The 23,677-nt window shown below is 37.1% G+C and overlaps 5 protein-coding genes and 1 non-coding gene across 6 annotated transcripts; 2 read left to right on the forward strand and 4 right to left on the reverse strand.

Annotated features, from left to right (window-relative positions):
• Positions 1–250: 250 nt before the first annotated feature.
• On the reverse strand, positions 251–1,276 carry LOC18019039 (ethylene-responsive transcription factor ERF086). Its single transcript, XM_006400342.2, has one exon. It carries the CDS (start codon positions 1,274–1,276, stop codon positions 251–253), a length of 1,026 nt encoding a protein of 341 aa, XP_006400405.1.
• Positions 1,277–7,425: 6,149 nt separating this feature from the next.
• On the reverse strand, positions 7,426–10,540 carry LOC18019040 (GTP-binding protein OBGC, chloroplastic). Its single transcript, XM_006400343.2, has 6 exons — positions 9,420–10,540; positions 8,655–8,928; positions 8,277–8,568; positions 8,023–8,188; positions 7,824–7,932; positions 7,426–7,722 (listed from the first exon to the last, which is right to left on the reverse strand). Exons 1-6 carry the CDS (start codon positions 10,526–10,528, stop codon positions 7,624–7,626), a joined length of 2,049 nt encoding a protein of 682 aa, XP_006400406.1. The 5' UTR covers positions 10,529–10,540; the 3' UTR covers positions 7,426–7,623.
• Positions 10,541–10,722: 182 nt separating this feature from the next.
• Positions 10,723–14,283, forward strand: LOC18019041 (probable serine/threonine-protein phosphatase 2A regulatory subunit B'' subunit TON2). The gene is made up of 12 exons (XM_006400344.2): positions 10,723–11,035; positions 11,230–11,321; positions 11,488–11,550; positions 11,638–11,736; positions 11,817–11,975; positions 12,178–12,249; positions 12,383–12,515; positions 12,621–12,685; positions 12,806–12,881; positions 12,994–13,095; positions 13,265–13,487; positions 13,807–14,283. Exons 1-12 carry the CDS (start codon positions 10,894–10,896, stop codon positions 14,051–14,053), a joined length of 1,473 nt encoding a protein of 490 aa, XP_006400407.1. The 5' UTR covers positions 10,723–10,893; the 3' UTR covers positions 14,054–14,283.
• Positions 13,601–13,720, forward strand: LOC112086996. Its single transcript, XR_002899845.1, has one exon. It is a non-coding gene; the product is annotated as a small nucleolar RNA snoR104 (small nucleolar RNA).
• On the reverse strand, positions 14,238–18,742 carry LOC18019042 (acyl-CoA-binding domain-containing protein 6). Its single transcript, XM_006400345.2, has 17 exons — positions 18,310–18,742; positions 18,058–18,133; positions 17,605–17,686; positions 17,400–17,522; positions 17,227–17,304; positions 17,038–17,142; positions 16,882–16,948; positions 16,730–16,791; positions 16,487–16,626; positions 16,281–16,407; positions 16,072–16,186; positions 15,917–16,005; positions 15,745–15,828; positions 15,304–15,651; positions 14,705–15,211; positions 14,543–14,602; positions 14,238–14,463 (listed from the first exon to the last, which is right to left on the reverse strand). The coding sequence occupies exons 2-17, from the start codon at positions 18,093–18,095 to the stop codon at positions 14,383–14,385; spliced, it is 2,106 nt and encodes a 701-aa protein (XP_006400408.1). The 5' UTR covers positions 18,096–18,133; positions 18,310–18,742; the 3' UTR covers positions 14,238–14,382.
• Positions 18,743–19,194: 452 nt separating this feature from the next.
• LOC18019043 (monothiol glutaredoxin-S2) lies at positions 19,195–19,875 on the reverse strand. The gene has a single exon (XM_006400346.2). The coding sequence runs from the start codon at positions 19,696–19,698 to the stop codon at positions 19,390–19,392; it is 309 nt and encodes a 102-aa protein (XP_006400409.1). The 5' UTR covers positions 19,699–19,875; the 3' UTR covers positions 19,195–19,389.
• Between the last annotated feature and the right edge of the window lie 3,802 nt (positions 19,876–23,677).

Here is a 23,677-nt window from a genome sequence, read left to right on the forward strand (position 1 = left end):
TTAACACTTTTTGGCTTTTTGCTAATCAAAACCATGAAAGAAAAAAAAAACACAAAAATGAAGAAGAACAAAAAAAACCAAAACTTCATGGTACGGTAACCTTATGGTGCATGATACAATAAGCAGGACATATTTTATAAAGTCGATAACATATAGTTGACAACAAAAATCAAAAGACCATGGAATAACGACAGTACTAATTATATTATTACATAATATAAAAGAAAACAGAAATATTAAATAGAATGTTCTAATAGAGTGAGTAGAAGCCTGCAGTGTCTGCAACAAGATCTCCAAAACCAGGGATAGAAGAAGAAGCAGAGAAATCTTGCGGCCCCATTATCGCGTAATCTTCCATTGACATTGAAGCAGCAGCACCATAGTTAGTGATCATGGCAGATAGATCACAAGAACCAAACTCATGATGATTCATCATCATACCACCATCTTCGAAGTAGCTATTACTAAACCCTCCGTACGATTCGGAGGTTTTGCTTGCTGCCGGAGTTGTGAAACCAGCTCCGGTTTGATTTTGTATGGTGGTGGTTTCCAGAGGTGGTTTAAGGCAGTTGGTTGGGACAATGCAGTCCAAGTAACCGGAGTTATTATTGGAGTTATTATGTTCTGAAGAGAAGAACAAGTTGCTTTCTTCGTCTAGTGAAGAAGATAACGAGCCATTAGAAGAGGAATTTTGAGGACTAGTACCAAACGCTTGAATATCCACGTTTTGATGACGAACCGGAGTTTTGAAAGAAGCGGCGGGTAAGACGGTCTGTGGGAGAGTATGTTTAGGTTGCTGATGGTGATGATAGTTTTGATAATGAGGATGGTGATCAATGACAAACTGAGGAGAAGAGTTTGGTAAGAAAGATTGGTTATTGTAAGGAGAGACGATGAGAGAATGGAGATTAGGGTTTGTGAGGATGGTGTGAACATCATTTGGAGTGTAGACGAAGTTAGTTCGAGCTTGAGTGCCTCTCATTGAAAGAGCGGCTCTGTCGTAGGCAAGAGCAGCTTCATGAGCTGTATCGAAAGTGCCGAGCCAGTGACGTTCTTTGGTGGTTGGATCTCTGATCTCAGCTGCGTAACGACCCCATGGACGTCTCCTGACTCCTAGGAACCTCCCTGGCTCTGCTTGCTTTGATCTCCGGCCTCGTCTCTCGCCGGCTGTGGAGGTTGTGGTGGTGGTTGTGTTTTGGTGGACTAGAGCAAAACCCATTTGGGTTTGGGATGTTTCGAATGGTTTATTATGATCCAAGGTTTTGGAGGTTGACATGATGATGATGAAAAATGGTTTTTCGAAAGGATGTTTCTTTTAGGGTTTTGGTTAAAGATGTGTTATGATGAGTATGGTTTTTTTTTTTTTTGGTTTGCTTCTGTCTAAAGATGATGAGTGTTGTTTGGGAATGGAAGTGAAGTGCTGTTATAAATAGAGAGACATTGAGCGTGATAGAGAGAAGATAGAGTAGAGAGACTTCACTTTTGATTCAACTGCTTTTAGTAGACTATCTTTTGTTTCTTTTATTTGTTTTTGTTTTTAGCTCTTTTCACAAAGATATTATATTTAGGCTTCAACGACAGAATTTAATTAAACGTTGGCACATTAGTTGGATTTTTAAAAGTTTTTATATATGGCTTAAAACCAATTTTTGATAGCTTAATTGACTCTCTTTTTTTGTTGTTGGTAATCTGTTTTCCGGCCGTTACAATTCACCGGTTAGAGTCTTAATTTTCTACTGTGTATAAACAGTACATATATATGTATACACATGTATAAGGATGGCTAGTCGGCTACTTATGAAAGCCTAAGAAGGAGGCCAAGAATCATTGGAACTACTGCAAAATCTGGAATGTCACAGTAACCAATCTTGATTTAGAATAAAGAACGAGAATATATATATATATATATATATATATATATATTGAATAATAAAATACTATTGATTAAAAGCAGATGTTTTAATTGTGATGTATATATTGCGTCATGCTATGTGAATCTTTTATTTCAGTGGGAGCAAGCTAATTAATTAACTATTTAACTCAAGTAATCTGCTTAGTGGTCACGTGCAATATGCATAATAACCCTACATATCATAGCCTGAAGGTCAAGGGTCTACGTAAATGATATATTTGTGAGAAGATATGCATTGTTAATTATAATTAGGGTGTCTAAGAGCGAGATTTGAATGAACTGAGGTAGATTCATGAATTTTGTTTGCTGGCAAATTTTATCAACAATTATTTGATCATACATTTCAAAATCAGTAATTAAGCTTAAATTTTATCCCAGTGCGTTTTATGAAGAAAATATTACAACGGATAAGAAATTCGAGTTTTTCCATCATTTCTTGACTTTGTTTAGTTTGGTTAAATATAAGTATTACTCTAACGTAATTGTAGAAGCCCCTGATCAAATCACATGGTTACCCGCATTTTAAGCGGAAATAGAAATGAGAAAAAAACTTGTTTGTCATCTTGTAAGTTGTACTGATTTTCAATGGGAGTGGTTAAAGAAAGACACGATGAACCAAACACAAACTAAATTAATGCTTAGAATGTACGTATAAATTTTGTTTTCAATTTAATATCTCAGTGGAGAATTTTGTATTGATGTCCGTATATGCAAACAAACACAAGTCAACAACAATCTTAGTCTCTTTGTGTTTGTATTTTTGTAGGAATATATATATATATATAAACACATGAGCTTCGAGTAGTTATTTGTCATATATGATTGCATTTAGAAATTAATGTCTTACCCGACAAACAGATATATATGATGAAATCAAGAAAATTGTTCATAGTCAACTATTACAAGACTTTTACTTAAGAGTTGAAAAAAAATATATAGTTTAATATGACTATGAGCCCTAACTTTCAACTTTCGTTTTAGATTAGGGACTTCAAATAGAGCCAGAACACTTACGAATCGAACTAAGACACGCCCCGGTTTATGAAATTTACTCCATGCATTAGAGATAATTTTAGTCGAAGAAAAAGAATTAATGATCGTGATCAATATTTTGAGACTTTACTTATCAAAAATTGAAATTGAAATTGAAATCTCAAACTAAATTAAGAAATACTTGTAACGCTCCGACTATATCTATGTTCATTGGCCTTTAGTTTCGTTAGCGGTATGTAGGTACATCTTCGTCTAATAACCATATATCTAAACTAACGATATAGATAGTCAATCAATAAGTTTTATCGTCTATAAATTTACCATTGTAATCTATACGTACTATTAACGGGATCCTGAAGAAACAGAATTGATAGTCAAAAGGAATTGTAAAGCAAAGTTAGATCAAAACTTCCCAAACAAGAGCAACAAGGTAGGCCACTTCTTTGAGTTTAGTCTATATCAAACAAACTAATTGATGGTCACATATTGATTCCCACAATCTCGCTAGATCACTTGTTTTCTTTTAGGTTACTGTGATATTCACTTATTAGCGATTAAGAATTCAATATTTTGGTTTGGAAATTCTATTGTTGGTAGATCATTTTGTGTAGTATTTGTGAAGAATATCTCACATCGGAAATTAATAAAAGTATATGATTCTTATTAATTAACTACAAACGTGCAGATGAAAGAAGTACATTGTTACTAAATTTTAATTGTTACCAAGGTTTCTATTTTGATATTTTAAAGTATTTTTAACTAAAAAAGGTGTTGCAACCCCTCTTTTTTCGTCTTCTTTAAAGTCATATAAGCCACGTAAACCAAATATCAAATTGATTTGATGTGAATGTTTTTTTTTTTGTGCCTTTTAATCGAATGGGCGAGGGTACAAAAGTGTGATGGACTCCTTGTATTAAGGCTTGGAAATGTGACAATTGTTGGTAAGCTTTTTGCACATTGCTAAATGGCATTGGGAATGAAAATTATATTCTTTTCTTATAATGATGAGTCAAACTAATAATATTATATATAGTTTTATGCATTTTGGCTCTTTTAGAATTTTATCTTTGACTAATACAACAGTAAATATTACCGTGGTCGGACCACGATCGCGATAACCGGAGTCACTATCTTCTAGTGCAGCCCTTGGCGTCTTAGCGATACAATTTGCCAAACACAACAAAAAAAAACGTTGTCGTGCGCCAAGATAAATTAACACCAATGATATTTAGTTCATGAAAATAATTATTTATGCAAATTTATGTAGGACAAATTACGAGAACGAGATACAGTATATAACTAAACAAATTGTATAGGTAGGGATGTTTTGTATCAGAACTCTAAGAAACTATTAGAGACCAATAATTTTTGTCCGGAAATTACATAGAGTTTTTTTTTTTTGAACAAAAAAAAAAATTACATAGAGTTCTAAAATGCAATGATTATGATAAAGTAATAAATGTTTGATTTGGTGAATTTATTAATATATTTCATCCCTTTTAAGAATTGGGTTTAGAGACAAGTTTAAGCAATAGAAGAATCTGACGACCCTTGACTCATCCACTCATATTTTGAACTCCATGTGGGACTAGCCTTCCATTTGACTATCTTCCAGTATACATCATATTTTGCATTTTTGCGTGTTATTACCATTCATATTTTGCGTGTTATTATTAAATCAACTATACTATATTTAACTTTTAGTGTTCATCCACATCCAATTCCTATATAGTATTTTCTTAGGACAATATTTACTTAAAGACGTAGATCATTTCCTATAATCTTTTTTTTTTTTTTGAAATCTTTTTTCATGAACAATAGGTATGTCATGAGTCAAAAATATACATGAAAGTCTTCCACATATCCATATTTCATAAAACACCATCATAACCAAGGGTAGGATTCAGACATGGCAGTTGGCAAATGTGTTCCACAACTCATCGGAAGATACTTCCTCGACAACGCCTAAGTTTCCAACCATTCTTGTATGTTGCTTTAAACTACATGACGCTTATTCATTTTCCCTAGAATTCATGTGCACAATACCTGTTAACTCCGAGAGATGACCCATATATATTAGTCCAACTATTCAGCTTAAAAACTGTTGATTTCTCCGTTGTGGATCTCTAAACGCAGAAATATGGGTACTAGACTACAAATTTTGAGTAGTTTCCTCTATATATATATGATCCCTCATTTCATCTCTAACGTTATGAGGTTGCGAAAACACTATCGCTTTAGCTAAATGATTGTAGTTCCATAGGATTGTTATGATGATGCATGGGAAAATGATTTACTAATAAGTGTATACACTCTGTTACTATTGAATCCACGTAGTGGTTGAAAGATTCGACTTCTATTTGAATTTTCCCTCAAATACTCTGAGAAATACTATGTATTTCCTTGTGCATTTTTGAAAATATCTTAAATCATTCTTATAAGATATGATATGATAAAACCCAATTGGCATTGCACGATATTGGGATTGCACTATTGAACACCTTTTGGGTGAAATCTTTTAGTCAAGCTCCATGTGATCGAGGCTTTCTTGGGTTTAGGAATGGAGAATTTCTTCACATTTCTCAACAAAAAAAAAGGCAAAGAAAAACACAGAAAATTTTGAACAGCTAATGAAAAGCCAAAAACTTTTTTTCTTATGAAATTTAATAATTTTTTGTTGTAGTTTAAAATTTTCTTTTTGTGTCAAAAGGACATCCCGGGATTTAGGGGTAAAGGTTGTCTTAGAACAAACTTGGACTTTGACGAGAGTCCAGACAGTGTGACCGAAGCCAAGTGGGGACTTCACTTCACTATTAGTTTGCTTTTGAATTCTATATATCCAATAATAAAATTAAGGTTATGCAGATACAAATTAGTATCAATAGTTTTTTTTGGGGTAACTAGGGTAAATTAGTATCAATAGTTACTAGTGATGTATTATTTGGTCTAAACCAGGTGTAAGTTGAGATATCTAATCCTTTATTTAACACATCCAGTTTTAACGTTCATTAATCAACAATTATTCGACTTTTCTGGTATTTTCAATATTTTTACCTAATAACGTCGTTTGCTCAGAAATCAGAGGATGATATTTCTTTTCACGGTTTTACCACACTCGTGTAGTTTCTAGAATCTTAGGTGATTGGAAAGTTATAAGCTCCGATCCTTTTGTTTACTAATCATTTTTAAATTTAAAAGTCATGTGATCAAACACACTCGTGGCACCTAGTGAGACGTGATACATCCTAATTATTTTCTAAATTATGTTTGTGCTCTCCATGTGCCTCTCTCTCTCTCTCTCTCTCTCTCTCTCTCTCTCTCTCTCTCTCTCTCTCTCTCTCTCTCTCTCTCTCTCTATACAACACATACATATACTAAGATCCATAGATATGAATGTCCCATATTTAGTACTTCATTTTTATATATCAGCATAGTAATGTTCACTAGATAATTAGATTATTATACATCATTGAATAAAAAAATATACGACATTGAAATTACAGAAATTTAATTTGAAGTATAGACGTGAAAGATTGTTATAGCAAAAAAAAAGGGTGAAAATTGTCGGTTTGGTTAGTAAATTACATACAACTAATAATTTCGATGTCGAAACACACGGAACCAAAGAAGGCAACTATATAAACCAAACACAATTGGATACTTCAGGAAGGACAAAAAACCAATGAAATATAGACACGTAAGCTAGAAGAAGCCCCACCGAACCTAGTACGCACATACTATGTGGGACACTGTCGATGACACGTAAGATACTGTTGCCGCACGCGACAACGAGGAAACAAAGCAAGCGTGGGACCTAGTAATATAATCGAATGCTCTTCCTACGTGTCGTGATCTGAGTGATGAAGTTTGTGTCTGATGAACTACGATTTTCCACTTCATAGAGACAGAAGTGATTGTCTGTTTTGATGTGTGTGGTCAAAAAGAAGATCTTCTCTTGTACGGACCGTCTCTGATTTTAGATTGGACTGCTGATAATAAACTGCGAGAGATTTTATGTCAATCCCTTTTTTTAGACCATAACCCTCCCTCCCGTTTCCTCTGTTTCATGTTTTTTTTTTTTAATTAGAAACAAGGCAAAACCGACCCGGTTTGCTTGACCTGATTTGAATACCGGTCCCAAATTCTTAATCGGTGCGATGTCTCGATATGTAAAGTAAAACACAGAGCACGCACGCACGGACATTTCTTTCCTTTTGTGATCCACCTATTATCAATTTATTTTGTCCTACTGTAATCATAGCAAATCAATTATGGATTTGCAAACTGTTATAAACAATTGTTAACAAAAACTCAAGACATTGGACCGACTAATCAATAATTTGCCTAGACCAGCTCATTTGCAGTTGGTCAAGACTTCAAGTGGTGGTGTAGAAATGGAGTATTAAACAACGTTTTTCTTTCTTTTACTTAAGGTCTCATCAACGGCAGACCATAACAAATCTCAATAAACAAAATGATTTTAAAAAGATTTAGTTTCATGTAAAAAAAAAAGACAATTTTATTTTATTTATTTTAGTTTTTAAAATACACATATCATACTTTATCTTCACTAATACAGTATAGCGTATACATTAAAAATGGATTCAATTATCTGGTACCGGTTCAATCCAGTGACCAGAAAAGTAATCCGAATTCTCTTCTCGGTTCGGTTCAAGAAATATTGTGCTCCACAAAAAAAGTTATCAGATGGTTCATAATCATTTCCATTGAGGCCATCTGACTGAGTCTGTCGAAGTCTTGTTCGACTCTGTAGGACGGCTCGAGCCATTGGCTGAGTCATGCCACACCAATTCCATCTATCCACACACACACACACACACTCAAAATTCGTATACGATCATAAACGCAAATGTTAACCACTTTTAACAGAAAAGATTCAGAGAAACTCAATACAAACCTCTCCCACGATCACGGTATCGCCTTCTTTAACGCCCATATTCTTCAGCGATTTGTTCACACCACAAGCATCAAGCACGTGCTGAAACCTTTTGTCTGAATCCATGTACCTATCCAAACCCCAAATCGCATCGACACTGGTTAGTGACACTTGATTAGTTTGATCGTGTGAAAAATCTTAGCTATGGTTTAACTCATACCGCCAGTTAGTCATCTGCACAAACCGTTGAAGCCCGGCTCCAACTACATGCCAAGCCCTTGTACCGCTATCACGGAAGATCTTAAACTCATTAATGGCTGCTCTTCGCTCCTTATCTATCTTCTTAGCTACATGGTCCAGATTCTCATTCGCTTGATCGTACAACCCTATGGCCACATTGAAAAAAAAGAACACATCAGTACACTGCAAAAGCGAGGTTTCAACCTATAATGCCAAATTAAAAGTAGAAAAGACCTTTGGCTTCTGCGTTGGCTTCTCTGTACTTCTTCAGGAGTTCATAAACGGAAGAGATTACTTCATGTGTGCCGTCTCTCTGTACTGCGCTCATACAAAAAGGTTCAATCCCGCGGGCACGAAGAGTTTCCCTAAACATTGGCCATTTCTCATAAGCATCTGGGAGGTCCATTTTGTTGTATGCCACTACGTAAGGCTTCTCAGCGATTTCAGGACTGAATAGTTCGAGTTCGAGACGAACAGCTTCAAATTCAAGTTCAGGTTGCGGAGCTGAACCATCTACGACATGTACCTTTACACGGCAAAGAAAAAGGAGGCTCTTTTTAAACGAAACAAAAATAAAAGTATGAAGCTTGAATCTAAAGATGGTTGTTTTACCAGTGCTGAACATCTCTCAGTGTGCCTTAGAAACTCATGGCCTAAACCGAAGCCTCTGTGAGCTCCTTCGAGCAAACCAGGAAGATCTGCGACCACCATTGTTGAATCGTAATCGAATGAAACCACGCCTAGATTGGGAAGTAATGTGGTGAATGGGTAATTTGCAATGGTTGGCTGCGCGGCACTTATCACGCTCAACAACGTGCTTTTTCCTGCATTTGGAGCACCCACGATCCCCACGTCTGCAACCAGCTTCAGTTCCAAATCCAGCCACCTATTGTGAATTGTAACGTTATATTTCTGAATCAGAGCTTTGCCAGAGAAAGACACATCTTACATATCCTCTCATAAAACATTAGCAATATCTGTATCAACAAGAGCATCACTACTAGCATACTCAGCATTCAGCAGCAATGGAAGATTTCAAAAAGTCCTGTGATCATATGAAGGCACCAACACTCACATGTATGAATCAAGCTTTACCGAAAAATAGAAACAGAAATCAAAGAGTGCCCAAAGTCATGCTCCTAAACAGAAATGAAACTCTTGCATCTTTACAACATTTAGCTTCTAAGACTGGCTCATCCTTGCAAAACTAAACATTAGAAACTCTAGTGTAATTGCAGTGATTTGAAGTCCGAAACTTTACACATTACAACAACCTTCTCTCCTTCCCAAACCAAAAAGCAAACACTTCCCAAGACTTGTCCCATCAACACCCTAAAACTAAAACCAACTCAGGAATGAAAGAAAAAACACACTTACATTTCAGGACCTTCTTCACCATTTTCAGCAATCCGAGGAACTTTATTCATCCCAGACTTAAACGAAGCATTCCCTCTACCACCTCTCCCACCAGGCAACACCAACGCCCTCTGCCCCGGATGCAACAACTCCAAAAGCACCTCCTTCTCCTCCTCCCCATCATCCACCGCCTCACTCCCAACCTCTCTGGCTTGTCTCACCACCGTCCCAGGAGCTACTTTCACCACCACATCAACTCCTTTAGCACCACTCTGCATCTTCCCTCTCCCATGTTCTCCACGCCCCGCCCTGAAATGCACGCTCTTTCGAAACGGCAACAACGAATTCATCGACCCATCAACCTCAACATACACATTCCCTCCTCTCCCTCCGTCTCCACCCGATGGTCCTCCAAAAGGAACGAACTTTTCCCGCCTAAACGCCACAACGCCGTTCCCTCCGTCTCCGGCTTTCACGTATATCTTGGCTCTATCGAAACACCGCATCACCGCAGGGACCCCTTTCTCCTTCACCCCAATCTCATCCTCTTGTTCTTCTTCCTCTTCCTCTTCACCCGAGAAACATATAGCTTCTCCATCTTTCACTCCAGATTTCTCCACATCCGTTTCATCACCATACTCGAACACTTCGTCGTCTTCGTAATCATCATCATCTTCATCAATTAATCCAGAATTCCCTTCAAATACATCTAATACTCTGTAATTTCCCCAGATATCTTCGTCATCATCGCTCTTCGCCTCTTTTTCTTTATCTTCTTCATCATTTTCACCCAAAGTGTCAACATTTTCCTCGACCCCTGCGACATTTGACTCAGATAGCTTCACTTCTTCGGAGAAATTCAGATAAGAGGAAGACAGGAGAGAGACATCGGAGAAATCTTCCCTGGGAGGAAGACGCGTATAAGTAGTGGCTTCACCGCCGGCGTCGGAAACCGGCTGGGGTTTATCACCGCCTCGAGATTTAAGCTCTGCTTCGCGGTGGAGATTCGTTTTTCTAGGGTTCCGGGTTTTTCCCGAGACGTTGCTAGGTTTAGCGAAGATCTTCTTCGTCCTGGTGGGTCGAGCTAGAGCTTGAGGAGTGAAGAAACAGTTGATGGATATGGAAGCCATTTCTCTGAGAAAAAGATTTAACGGGATTTTATCATTTTATGAGATAAAATCTCTTACAAAGTTTTGATTTTTTTAAAAGTTTCGGACAATCATAGTAGTTAGTGAAGGTAGTGGGTAATAATGAAAAGTACTATGAACGTGAGGACTTATATTGTAAAAGTGAGAAACTTTGGTTACCTTTGAAGCTTGGTGGATCTTGTAGATCAGAGAGAGTTTGAAAGAGGGAGAGACAAGGCTGCTCTAGGGTTCTCTACACTTCCTGGTTCAGTTCTCACCCTCCGCTTCAGGGTTTTAATCTCTCTGATTCATTTTGGGGCTTGTATCTTTCGTCGAAGACTGTGACGATCTGTGTGATTAGGAAAAAAATGTATAGCGGATCTAGCGATGGCGAAAGCCACGACACATCGACGCAGAGGAAGATCCCGCCGGCGTCCTCGATGCTTTGGGTTAGGAATCTAAGACGGTACATTGGTTCCGGCGCCGGTTTAGGATCCGAAGCTCTAATGGGTAAGTTAGAAATTTGGTCTCTTTTCATTTTTCTCCTAAGAAAGTTTGAACTTTTAATCGCATTTCGAGTTCGTTGTTAGTGAATTTGCTGAATGTGGGGCTGTCTGGATAAAAATGGACCTTTGTGTATATTGACCGTGATTGAGTATTGGTGATGCTAACTTTGATAAGGGTTTGTTTTCATTTTTATGCAGAGCTCGAGACTAAGAGAATTTTGCTCGAGATATTCAAAGAGAAGCAACAGAAAAGCCAAGAAGCAGGCACCATACCGAGCTTCTACAAGAAGGCATGTCCCTTACATGGGTATTCTACTCTATAAGATGATTGTCTTTGCATTTCACGACACTGCCCGGTTAAGTCTTGCATTGTTACACCCGTCGAAAGTTGGTTACCCTATAGTCTATAGAAAACCTGTCAGACAATAAAATTTTGCTCCTTTACTCCTTGTTCAGAAACCAGAAGAAGGATCGATTAGTCAAAGGGTTCAAAGGCTTGCAAAATACCGCTTCTTGAGGGTATAGAATAATTTATTGCCTGCTCTTATTTCTTCAGAAGAAGTTTGATGTTTTTGCTCACGTCGGTAAGTTGATTAATTTCCCCAGAAACAAGCGGATCTTTTGTTAAACGCGGATGATTTGGCTGCTATGTGGAATTGTTTGAGAGAAAATTGTGTGATTGATGATGCCACTGGTGCAGAAAAGGTACATGTATCCTCTGTAGTGAAGTTGTGTTTCTCTTTGTTGAAGATGATGCTGAGATTTGCGCTGTGTTGTCCATGTAGATGAACTATGAGGACTTCTGTCACATTGCTTCTGTATGTACTGAACAAATCGGTCCCAAGTGTCGTCGGTTTTTCAGCCCATCCAATTTTATGAAGTTTGAGAAGGACGAGGCTGGGAGGATTGCTATATTACCGTTCTATCTTTATGTGATGCGCACGGTGAGTATCTTTGGATTACTATATCAGCTGAAATCTTTGGATTACAATTTTGTTTATTTGGCTGAGTATCATCCTGTTGCTGTCTCTGAGTGGCATCAGCTTCGCTAGTGTTGGGTGTTTGTTTTTTGAGTTGGACTTGTCCTTTACTTTAACCAACTATAGTTTATACTTAATTTGAAATCATTTGTTCAACACTGTTCAGGTGTCGCTTACACAAGCTAGAATTGATATGAGTGAGCTTGATGAAGACTCTGATGGCTTTCTTCAACCTCTAGTAAGTACTCAACTGGCTCTAACGCTTTAAGTTTACAACTGACCCAAGAAACTTTAAGGAGTTCTCCTCCCCGCAAATGTTACTGACTTTAATCTCAGGTTCCTTACAAATAGTCTACTTGCTGTTATTATAGGAAATGGAGTCCTACATTGGTGGTCTTATCCCTAACCTGGCCCAACTGAGGGAGATGCCTCCGAGCTTTACTCAAACGTATTGCCGCATAGCTTCACAAAAGTTTTTCTTCTTCTGTGATCCCCATAGGCGAGGTAGGCACCAAAGATATTCAATTTTGAGGCAACGGGTTATTTTGCTTGACCTAGTATTGAATCGTCATGTTTTAAATGCTTCTTCTTCTTTTTTTTTGCGTACAGGAAAAGCCTGTATTAAAAAGATACTGCTTAGTAACTGTCTGCAGGAACTAATGGAACTGCATCAGGTACTTTAGAAAAAGGATGAGCGACATACAGCTGTGTAATCATATATTGCTTTCCACTCTCAGAAGCTAGTTCTTACTTTGCTTGCATTTACTGATTGTTCCCCGGATACTCCACGTTAGGAAAGTGAGGAGGAAGTCACAGACACAGAACAGGCTGAAAATTGGTTCTCTTTGACTTCAGCTCAACGTATATGTGGTGAGTGTGCTACTTTTTCCTTTATACCTGCAGATGAACTGGACACAACTCTTGTTATGTCGTATGAATAACTCAGGTGCAACTTGATCTAGAGTTTCTCTTTCTTCTGTAGATATGTTTCTTGCTCTTGATAAAGATATGAGTGGATCGCTGAGTAAACAAGAACTTAAAGAATACGCAGATGGGACCCTTACTGAGATTTTCATCGAAAGAGGTAAATTCAAATACTTTCTAGTCTTTGTATACTTTTCGTGGTATTGATAGTCACCAATAGGGATCGAGACATGCTTAACTATAGTTCTAGAAGTAATTGGGTATCGATAAGTTTTCCCTCTTTTTTTCAACTGACATAAAAGCTTCTGATATCCCTTGCTCTTTTGTAGTGTTTGATGAGCATATCCGTCGTGTCAAAAGCGGTTATGGCAATTCCCGGGAAATGGACTTACCAAAAAAAAATTCCCGGGAAATGGACTTCGACAACTTCCTAGATTTCGTTCTTGCTTTGGAGAACAAAGACACTCCAGAGGGCTTGACATACTTATTCCGCTGTCTGGATCTCCAAGGGAGAGGCTTTCTCACCACTGCTGATATTCACTCTCTTTTCAGGTAACGAATCTCTATCAAGTGACGGAATCTGTTTGGTGTTTTACTTTGCTACCTTTTTGGTATAATTCCCACTGAAGGCTCGTACAAAACATAACAATTATGGAAGTAAAGAAGGGGAGCATCAAATAGTTGTGATGTTATCTGATACAATCTTCCTATATAAAAAAACTCTGCATTTCCTGCTTGCGGAAGCTGAGTTTTGTTCCGCGAGTCTCATAACTGCAAAGACACTAGGGCATAATATAACACACCTTGATGTGTGATAATCTTTTCTCTCTTCTAAACTAACCGTCACAAATCTCATCTGATAAACCTGCAGAGATGTTCACCAGAAATGGATAGAAGGTGGAAACTATGAGCTGTGCATAGAGGATGTCCGGGACGAGATCTGGGACATGGTGAAACCATCTGACCCATTAAAAATCACTCTGGATGATCTCTTGGGATGTAAACAAGGTGGAACCGTTGCGAGCATGCTTATAGATGTGCGCGGCTTTTGGGCTCATGACAACCGTGAGAACCTTCTTCAAGAAGAAGAAGAACCTCCGGAGGAAGAGTCGCAGTGATTATGTTATTTTCTGTGTCTACAAAAAAATGCTAATCATTGAGACCAGATGGGTCGGAGAAAGACCAAGAGGCTCCTCTAGTCATGATGTATCTCTGTGTAAAAGAAGCTTACTAGTTGGGTGACATTTAAATATTTAATTATATGGAAAAAAATGACTGTTTATATTGTCACTTGTCTTCTTCTGATTGGAATCTGATATTATTGAGATCTCTAAGTTTCTTTTTCTTTTTTTACATTAATCCACAAAACATAGAGGTTTCATTCACGTCTAGATTACAAAATGGAAGTCTCAAGGTTCCTGTCTTGTCTGTGGACTCTGGTCTGTGTTCAGACATGGAAAGGCTTTCTTGGTGTAGCAGCTCTATTCTCCAGAGATTGTAACCTTTGCTTCAGATGAAACACTTCAACCTGCATTCACCTCACGTTTTAACAAAAAACGCTGCGTTTTAGAAATGCATAAACTGAAGAGAGTTGATCATGATGATACCTGCAACTGGAAGGCTCTTGCTCTTTCTCCTGCAAGAACTCCTCTTGTTGAATGCAACTCCTACAAAATAAATAAAAATAAACCATAACCCACAAAAACGCTATTAAAATTCGAGCCTCTGCGTTTTGGAGACACTTGTATCCACAAGGATTTTTATCTTACCTTTTGAGTATCGTCTAGGACAGCTTTTAGAAACGCTACATCATGCTCAAGCCTGACATTGTCGGAGTGAACCATATTTGACAAACTGTTAGCTTCCTCTTGAGCGAGCTCTAACCCTGTGAGCTTCTCCTTAAGCAATTCAACATCTCTCATGGCGTCACATAGCTTTTTATCAGTCTCTTGTTTGCTTCTCAACGCAACCGACACGTTCCTCTCAGCCGCTTCTCTTCCCGCCAATGCTGCTTCTAACTGTCCTTCCAGAATCCCATTTCTTCTTATAAGAGCCGTCATTTTGGCCTCGTGGAATTGGTACACGCTCGATGATGATGCGTTTGCTGCTAAATTGGTCTTATCCATTCCCGGGAATATCAAGGCATCATCGATGTGTGCAAAAGGAAATGTTTCAGAGCATTGCTTCTGAAGATTTGACATTTCACGGTCAGACACCGTAGAAAGTGTTTTCTCCGCTGTAATCTTTGCTCCTCCATTGTTTTTGTCATCTGAGGCCTGAACCAAGACAAAAAATTGCAGACATTTTCATGGCGATTCAAGAACAATATTAAATGCAGCTAAAACATAAACTAAGTAGTATTATATACCTCGGGGCACTTTGCTGGTTCAACTACAGCTCTGTATTCTTCTTCGGTGCTGAACTGTTTACGCAAAGAGACATTTCCTGAAGATGGGTTACGATGATCTGCAAAAGCAATCTCTGATAAAGACCTTCTACCAGAGCCACCGTGCTCTTCAATGGCTGAAGCAAGTTTCTGTCTTGCAACCGAATCGATCAGCCTCTGAGAAGAGGCTTTAACCGATTCATCAACGGTTAAAACTGCCGAGGAAGAAGATCGTTTTCCAAACAGTAACCGGCCAGGGTTCTTCTTGGAAGTTGTTTGCGGATGTGTTGGTGACTCACTCTTGTTCTTGTCAATGATAAAAGCCTCGACCTTTCCATAGTAAAATATACATTCAAACACAAAGAAAGGTCGAGAATTTGAAACAAAAATATGAATAATACAGAGGAATGATGAGCTTCAGACCTGATTTGAAGGATCTTTTTTCGTTCCTCCGAAAGCTACGAGATAATCGTCATCCTTGTGTTGCAGAAGAACTAGACTAAATCCCTATACCAATCATTTTCACAAAGACAAGAATCGAGCTTTAACAGATTGCGTTTGAAAAAATAGAAACGTTCGTTATGTTTTTAACCACCTTATTAGTTGTGATGGAAGATTGAGAGGAGATGCTTGCCACAGACCACTCGACCTTTAGAATATCAAAGACCAACGTATCCGCGTGTCCTGCGAAAACCAAGCAAAACTTGTAAGCTCCGAGTAAATTCAGTGAGGTTTAGAGGTAGAACTTACTCTTCTTTCTGCTTCCACCTCCGGTTATATACCATTTAGTACCGCAAAGAACTCCACAACTACCCGCTCTTGGAGACGGGTGAAATCCTCTTATCTTGATTCTTGACCATACCATCTTGATGACACCAGAAGATAAGAAATGTTGTTCAAGTTTCAAGAAATAAAAATAGTCAATCTAGTAAAAAAGATAGAAAGATGATAAGCATTACGGTTTCAAAGTCGAGTGAGTATAAGTCATTTAGTGTTTTGTTCTTGCCCGAACCTCCAAACACAAACAGAATCTTGTCGTCGAATAGCGTGGCTACATGATTCGATCTTGCACACGGTCGTGTTCCTCTGGTTATTAAGAGAAAACTTGTCAGGAAATCACAAGAGTTTAATGTGAACTGACGTCGGAAACACATGAAAAGCTCACGTGCAATTAAGAGGAAGCCAGGTGGATGATTTGAGATCAAACATATGAAGATCGTTTAGTTTCCTCTTCTTTGAATCTTCACCACCGAAAAGAATCAATACCGAGCTTGCCCTCACCACTGTGTGACCACTGCGACTGACCTGCAATCTCTCATTGGAATCAGACTTTTTCTTCTAGTCAATTCACATTCCAAACCAGAAAACCACAAACTTCTAAATGTATATTAAGGACTTAGAAAATTACAGGTAAGTCTCCCTTTGCATCCATTAGCGACCAGCATTCCGAGTCAGTATCAAATGCCCAAACTGCCAATAACATATACAAATACAACACCGTCTTAAGCAGAGTGAAACATCAAGAATCTAAACCTTAGAATCTAAACAGCAATGTGAAACCTGAGACTCTATCACTGCAAGGATCTGTTTTTCCACCCACCAATAGCACTTTTTTACCCCAAGAGACCTAACAATAGAAAAAAAACAATCAAAAACCGAAAGATATAAAACCACAAAACCAGAAACATGTATTTGCACAAACCAACAATCAATTACCAAGCAATGGCCTTTCCATGCAGGGATCATGAGGGGCAGACTACTTGGCGATAAGTAAACTTTTGAAGACGCACTGGACCAAGTAAATGAATCAAAGTTAAGCACCTGTAAATACAAAGACTGAGAATATCAATCCCTTTAAACCAAATAATTGCTTGAAACCAAATAATTTGTCTCTCGTCTTGTTACCTGTACATCATCCAAGAAGCCATTACCAGATTCTCCACCCACTATTATCATTTTGTTACCAATAGCAGCCGCTGCATGCTGCATCAAAGTAGATTTGCATAAAACTTTTTTCCCCATTAATATTTTTCAAAACGACTCAGAAGCTATTGACTGGAAACAGAGAAACTCGTTACATTAAAGCGTGGAGCAGGTTTTTCCCCACTAACCGATAACACCATCCAGTTTTCATAATTTCCCGATGAAGGCTGGAAATCAAGTTCATCAGAATAACTAGTTGCAGCCAAAGCAGCTTCATTCTGCATCATGTTTCTTACAAATCAGATAACAGTCGATTTTACCGAGAAAATGTTACAAATCACTAAATCAGAGATGACTTACACTAGAGTTATCTGCGCGTTTGGTTGCTCGCAAAGGACTCTTAAATCCTTGAACAGAATCCGAGAGCTGCACCTTCTTAACTCTGATCAATTACATCCATAATCAGAGAAGAAGCATATCAACTGAATCTATAGTAACCATGAAGACGTATTTACATGAACCAAAATATTGATATAATTGCTTATCAATCTAAAATTAGACACCATAAAGTGAGAACTATTAAAAGAAAGGACCAATACTTGATCCGGAAACAATATTATAAAAAGGAGTTGCTTTTACACACTAAGCTTAAACAGGATACTCCAAAAGGCGATTCCTAGATTAATCGTTATCCGCTTACAATGTAAAAATAAAAATAAAGTTAAAAGAAACCTAAAAAGTTCCCAACTTTCAGAAAATCAATACAGACCCAAAAAGGTGACTTGATTTATAGAAGCGTAAAAGACGACTAACCTGCCAAGTCTCATGCGCCTCTTAGAAAAGCTGAACATTTTCTTCCAATTTCTCAGAAACTCAAATATATAAGAACCTAGAAAAAAAATTGGACACAGAAAAAAAGCTACATTGTCAGGAATCCTGACTTGCTCAGAGCAAGAAATTTCTGAACTTTTGAAATAGAATCCGTCCTTGACTTGTTGTGAATCTAAGATTTAGAAGTTTACGAGCTGACCCAAATCCGGCAAAACAGAGATCCACAAAACTCACTTGTTTGGTTTGCGGAGAAAATCACAGTAGAAAGCAGAGAAGAGGATCAATTTCTGGAGAGAGGACCAACAACCACAGTAGCCATATCCACAGCTCGAAACGAATCAAGACGACGTCGTGTTGAAATCGTAGCAAGCTGGCTGGGCCAGCGCAGGGAAATGATTGGAGGGGAGATGATATTTGCTTATTGGAAAGCTTATAAATTTCTTGTCTTTAAGCAATAACTACTGGACCAAGTTCGTGTCTTAAAACCAGCAAAAAGGGGAAAAAACGAATCTAGTAACGATCTTGGCTAAGTTAGCCGTTCGAGAGTAGAGAGACTAGAGTAGAGACTAGAGAGACTAGCGAGACTAGAGACTAGAGAGAGAGAGAGATGGAAACAGCGGTTGTGTTGTGTTGTGTCATGTGTGATGTTTTTGATGCAATGGTTCGTTGAGTTATGGCGACATGTTTTGTCTGTTTCTGGCGAAGTTGTGATTTGAGTTCGCCGAAGATATTTAATGTTCGCGATTTGCGACGCCTTTGTGGGTCCCAACCTTCGCTACTTCCCGCGACTTAAATTATTTATTTTCTACCATTTTCCTTTTTTTTTTCCTCTCAAACAGTCAAACCTTATAGTATGACTTTTTTTTTATCAAACTGAAACCTATAGTCTGACCAACTATGACCTAGTAATTTAAGGTGTTTTTGTAGATTTTTTCATATATAATTTTAAATGTTAAATATGTTCTAATTTCGAATTTATTTATTTTAGAAAAAATAACAGTTATAAGTAGAAGTAATATCAATCATTATTTCATCTTGCCGGTACAATTTAATGCCTAGTTTGCAATCTTGTTGTTTTTTCATTATTGCAGTATATATATTAGTTTTGGTAGGTCAATATCATAGAAGTTCATATAACTCATACATTTAATATATTAGGATGACCTCAAAAAACAAGAAGACAACACCCTAGTTATTAATCTGACTTGGACTCATATCCCCATGTCAAAGCTCATATAATAGCTGTGTTAAAAAAACATTATTCGGCGTACTTAACTTAGTGTTAAGTAGCTAGTTAAGTATATGTATAGCAAGTCAAACCCACAATGCACCAGCCCGCTTAAGCATAGGGATCAAAGATCCGTTAAGGTGTAAACTCATGACCTCGTTGGCTCCACCGACCAACTCTCCTCCGATAAAAACAGCCGGAACCGCAGGGCTACACCCGAGCCGCAACAACGCCTGCTCAATCTCCCTCCCTCTAGACACCTCGTCTAGCTCGTAAACTGCTGGATTCGCTCCGAAATCGCAGAGCAGAGTCTTGATCGTGTGAGACATACAACATGCGCTTTTGCTGTATATCACCACCGGTCTCTCCAACACCATCTTCGTTATCATCTCCATTTCTTCTAGTTTATGGTATAAGAGCTACGATCCAAAATATTGTTTATATAGTTTTGTTTACGTCGTGTTTCTGAATTAGGTTTAAAAATCAAATATGTATGTATTTTCGGGCAAAGGAAGATGAGATTGAAAATAAGATTCGAGTACTGGAAGAATAAGGTTTTGTGAGAATGTTGTGTGGATATGAAATTGGTGGGAAGTCTTTTGTTTATATAGAGGCAGAGAAGACGATGATTATTGGATTAGATCGGACAAGATGTTTGGATTTTGTTTCTAACGATATCGTGTCCGAAAGCGACACAAGTTCAATTTTATTTATGGATCACAAAATGTAAGTGTTGAGAATCTAATGACTTTCGAAAGTTTTTTTTTTTTTCTTTTGGTCCACTGAGGCACATATATAGTCATGGGCCATGGCTAAAAGGTGAGATTGTCATTAGCTCGTACGGTTCCATAAAGCCATCTATAGTCAATCTCAATTGATATAAAAAATCCATAAATCATTGATTCATGAAAGATAAGAATAGGTTTTAGTTATTCTGGCTAAACAAGGCAGAGGAAGCTTGGTTTACTGAATCCTCCCGGATTGAAATCAGACTAATCACGGATTTTGTTGCTACTTGCTACTATGTTACTTTTTGTGTGTGTTTGTGTGTACATTTTATGAAACCCTTTTTCCAACCTACGCACATTGAGATATAATTGGATCGAACCGAAGTGAGTGGATATAGGTCAATGGTACAATGTGCATTAATTAGTAATTAGTACCGATTAATTTGCATAATTTTCATCATTGATACCAATACCATTAATCAAATTAATTGTGTTCAATTATAATTCATGTGACATTGTCCTCGGCGGATTAGCGCTGAATATTTTCATGGGATTTGATTCTCGACTTTGATTTCGAATTAAGTTGATCTAATTGATTACCGCCCACTTATCATCATAAAATTTTTCCTAGCATACTTACTTCAAGGTTTAAAGTAGAGTTGGGTTTTTTGCATGCGCAATGTGCATTTCTTATATATGCTTACCTCTCTCTCGAACAAAAAAAATGGAATATGTAAAGCTTATCAATGAGGCATCTTATGAGTTGGAGAAATAGTTATCCAAAATAAGGTCTCTCTTTTCTTTAGAACACGTCCACTTCTTCTACGAGAGGATTCTATTCTCGACTCGCCACTTCCACATTTTGCAACTCACAAAAAGCTTATATTGTAATAATCAAAAGAGAGAGATTCTATATATGAGCTAAGCACTTCATTTGCTTTCATAGAATGTTAAGGACAAAAGAATCGTGAATACGTATGAAAGTAAAAATAAATACTTGTATATATATGCCTTCGAGGTCCCTATTTAAATAACTTTTCTCCACGCAACATGCGGTTCCATTATTCGGTTTGAAAATAATAGTTTCACCGATTGTGGTTTAATATTGGTTTATATCTACAAATTAATGTAAAATTTTTAATACTGTTTTTTTGTGTGTGTGCATATTCATGGGATTCATGCATAAACATCGAAGACATAGATATAGCCCATGATCTTTGAGATGTGAGGAAACATCGCAGCAGCGATAAATCCAAGATCAGTTTAGATATGTACGTAGATCTTCTCACTAGACCATGTCGTGATCTGGTCCCATGAATGTCGGATAAGATGCGTGGCCTAGACGGTCATTCCATTGCAACATGCCAAACATATAATGTTCCAAAACAAAAACAAAAATGTTACAAAAAAAAAAACGCCAAACATATTGAGTGTACTGTTGAATGTACATTAAAAATATTGGTGGTCTCGACTCTCGATAGTATTATCTTGGTCTCATCTTTCCTTTGGGTTTTCAGGCTCCTTATCGCTACTTGATTCATGTTGCTCTTGAGCTTCGGTATCGGAAAAGTACCGATTGAATTTGCTTCCATGTTTTTTATTCTTTTTTGTCATGGGACCAAAAATTTTAGGTCGATCGATTGTTAACTCAATTTGTAACACCTAACATTTCATTTTAATGAATATTTACAATTTAGCAAAAAAAAAAAAAGCAAATACCTAATCTGTTTCGAATAGGGTTTCTGTTATTGTAAAGCTGTGTTTCAAGAATCAAGATGCAAACATTATGGTTATTACAATTGTTGTCTCTTGTCCGATTACTAAAGTAGTTATTCTATTGAAGAAAACGTTTTAATACCATGCTTTAAACCCATGCAATTCTGTCATTGTATATGTGAGCGAGAGAAAGTGTCAAAGAGGTGATCCGATCGTGTTAAAAAACCATAGAAATTTGTACAGAGAGGGACATACCTAACTGGGAGAGGCCATTAGTCCTGAGGTAATCCGTATGTAAGACTGTTTAACTGATGGATCCCAATCTCTCGGATCCGCTGTTTGAGGCGTGTGCTCATTTAATTTTGTTCACTAGTTTAAGTTTTCTCGTTGTTTTAATCGTTGATAATGAACAATAGAACAAATATTAAATGCTCTCTTTTGATTATACTGAAATCTGTAATGGCAGTAAATGGACGTAAGTCACGTAACTGTTACATTGGGGGTGAACAATTATCGTGTGCAGATTTTTTTTTCTTCTTATTTTCAGTCTTTTTCTATAAGGGCCGCATTTTGTATCAAAATTCTGACAAAAGCGATTTTGGGGAATCCAATTATTAAAAGTTATTTCTATTGTAGTCAGTTTTTAAAATTATTGAACTAATATAGTCTTTTAAAAATGATTAACCAAAACCTGAGTGTTTGTAACCGTAGTCCTTAGCTGTTGTCATCCATGATTTTTAACATTTACCACTTATCTTATCATCGAATCCATCGAATCCTTGCACAAGCACGTGAAAAGAACATTTATCCAATAATAACGAACCTTTATTTTTCCAAACTGCAGATGCTCCTTTCTAAAGTTGCTTATATATGTAAATAAATAGGGTATAATATATATACTGTCTATACGTTTATGTCAGAATACGAAAATTAAGAAATTCGAATGATGGTTGCATGTACGACTCTTAGACCTCCAAGTTTGGCCTGCTAGATGACGAATGGCCAAATTAATTGGTTCATGCATGCATGGTGAATCCTAACAATGTGTTTTATTCTCTTTTTTTTTATTTTATTTTTTTACAGCCCGGCCCTCTACAATGTTTTATTCTTAATGTGCAAAACATATCAACCATATCACAAATGTTGACGCTGATAATAATAAAAATCGCGAGGACGGATCGTGGCATCACATATAATTGATAATACCATGTAGTATCGTCCGTACATCGCGTGGTTGCAAGTTGCAACTCATATTGTATAACATTTTACCAATGTTCTATTTAAAATATAAATAAATATTTTCTCAATTATAAGAGATACTAGATGCTAAGAAAAAATTATTTATTGAACATTCATTTTTGTTTTCATTTATTCGTGTATAGGTGTGTGTCTATTGATCTATCTATATTATTACGTGGAGCAATGAGATGAGTTTGGCGTCAGCTAAAAATATGATCCAACCCGCGGCAGAGAACCACGTGTTCCCGCAAACGATTCCGAATCATATTCCTCAATCTATTTATCGCCCCAAATTAAAATGCAGTTTTTCAAGAAACAAATTTTGATTTAAATCCCAAAAAAAAAAAAAAAGAATTTCCCTTTCTTTGGCGTCAGACTAACTCACCTTTATAGATATTAAACTGCAGATTCGTTTGCACCTAGAATATAGATAAAATAAAACACATTGTTTGGCTATATAGTAATCCCAAAGGACAATATCAGATATTGTAGATTTTTTTTTTTGTTAAGAGTAACAATACCAAAAAAGTTGCTATATTTATTTAGTTATAACAAATTGTTGGCTTTATATATTTGCTTATGTATCGAAGTATGGTCGTATCACTCAATTCACTGTATACGAAATATGTAGATTTGCGAACATTTATGATAAAGCGTAAAACTATACGATTATGTTGCATAAAAATGAAAA

Source organism: Eutrema salsugineum, unplaced genomic scaffold (genome assembly GCF_000478725.1).
Source record: "Eutrema salsugineum unplaced genomic scaffold, Eutsalg1_0 scaffold_2, whole genome shotgun sequence".
NCBI classification, from domain to species: domain Eukaryota; kingdom Viridiplantae; phylum Streptophyta; class Magnoliopsida; order Brassicales; family Brassicaceae; genus Eutrema; species Eutrema salsugineum.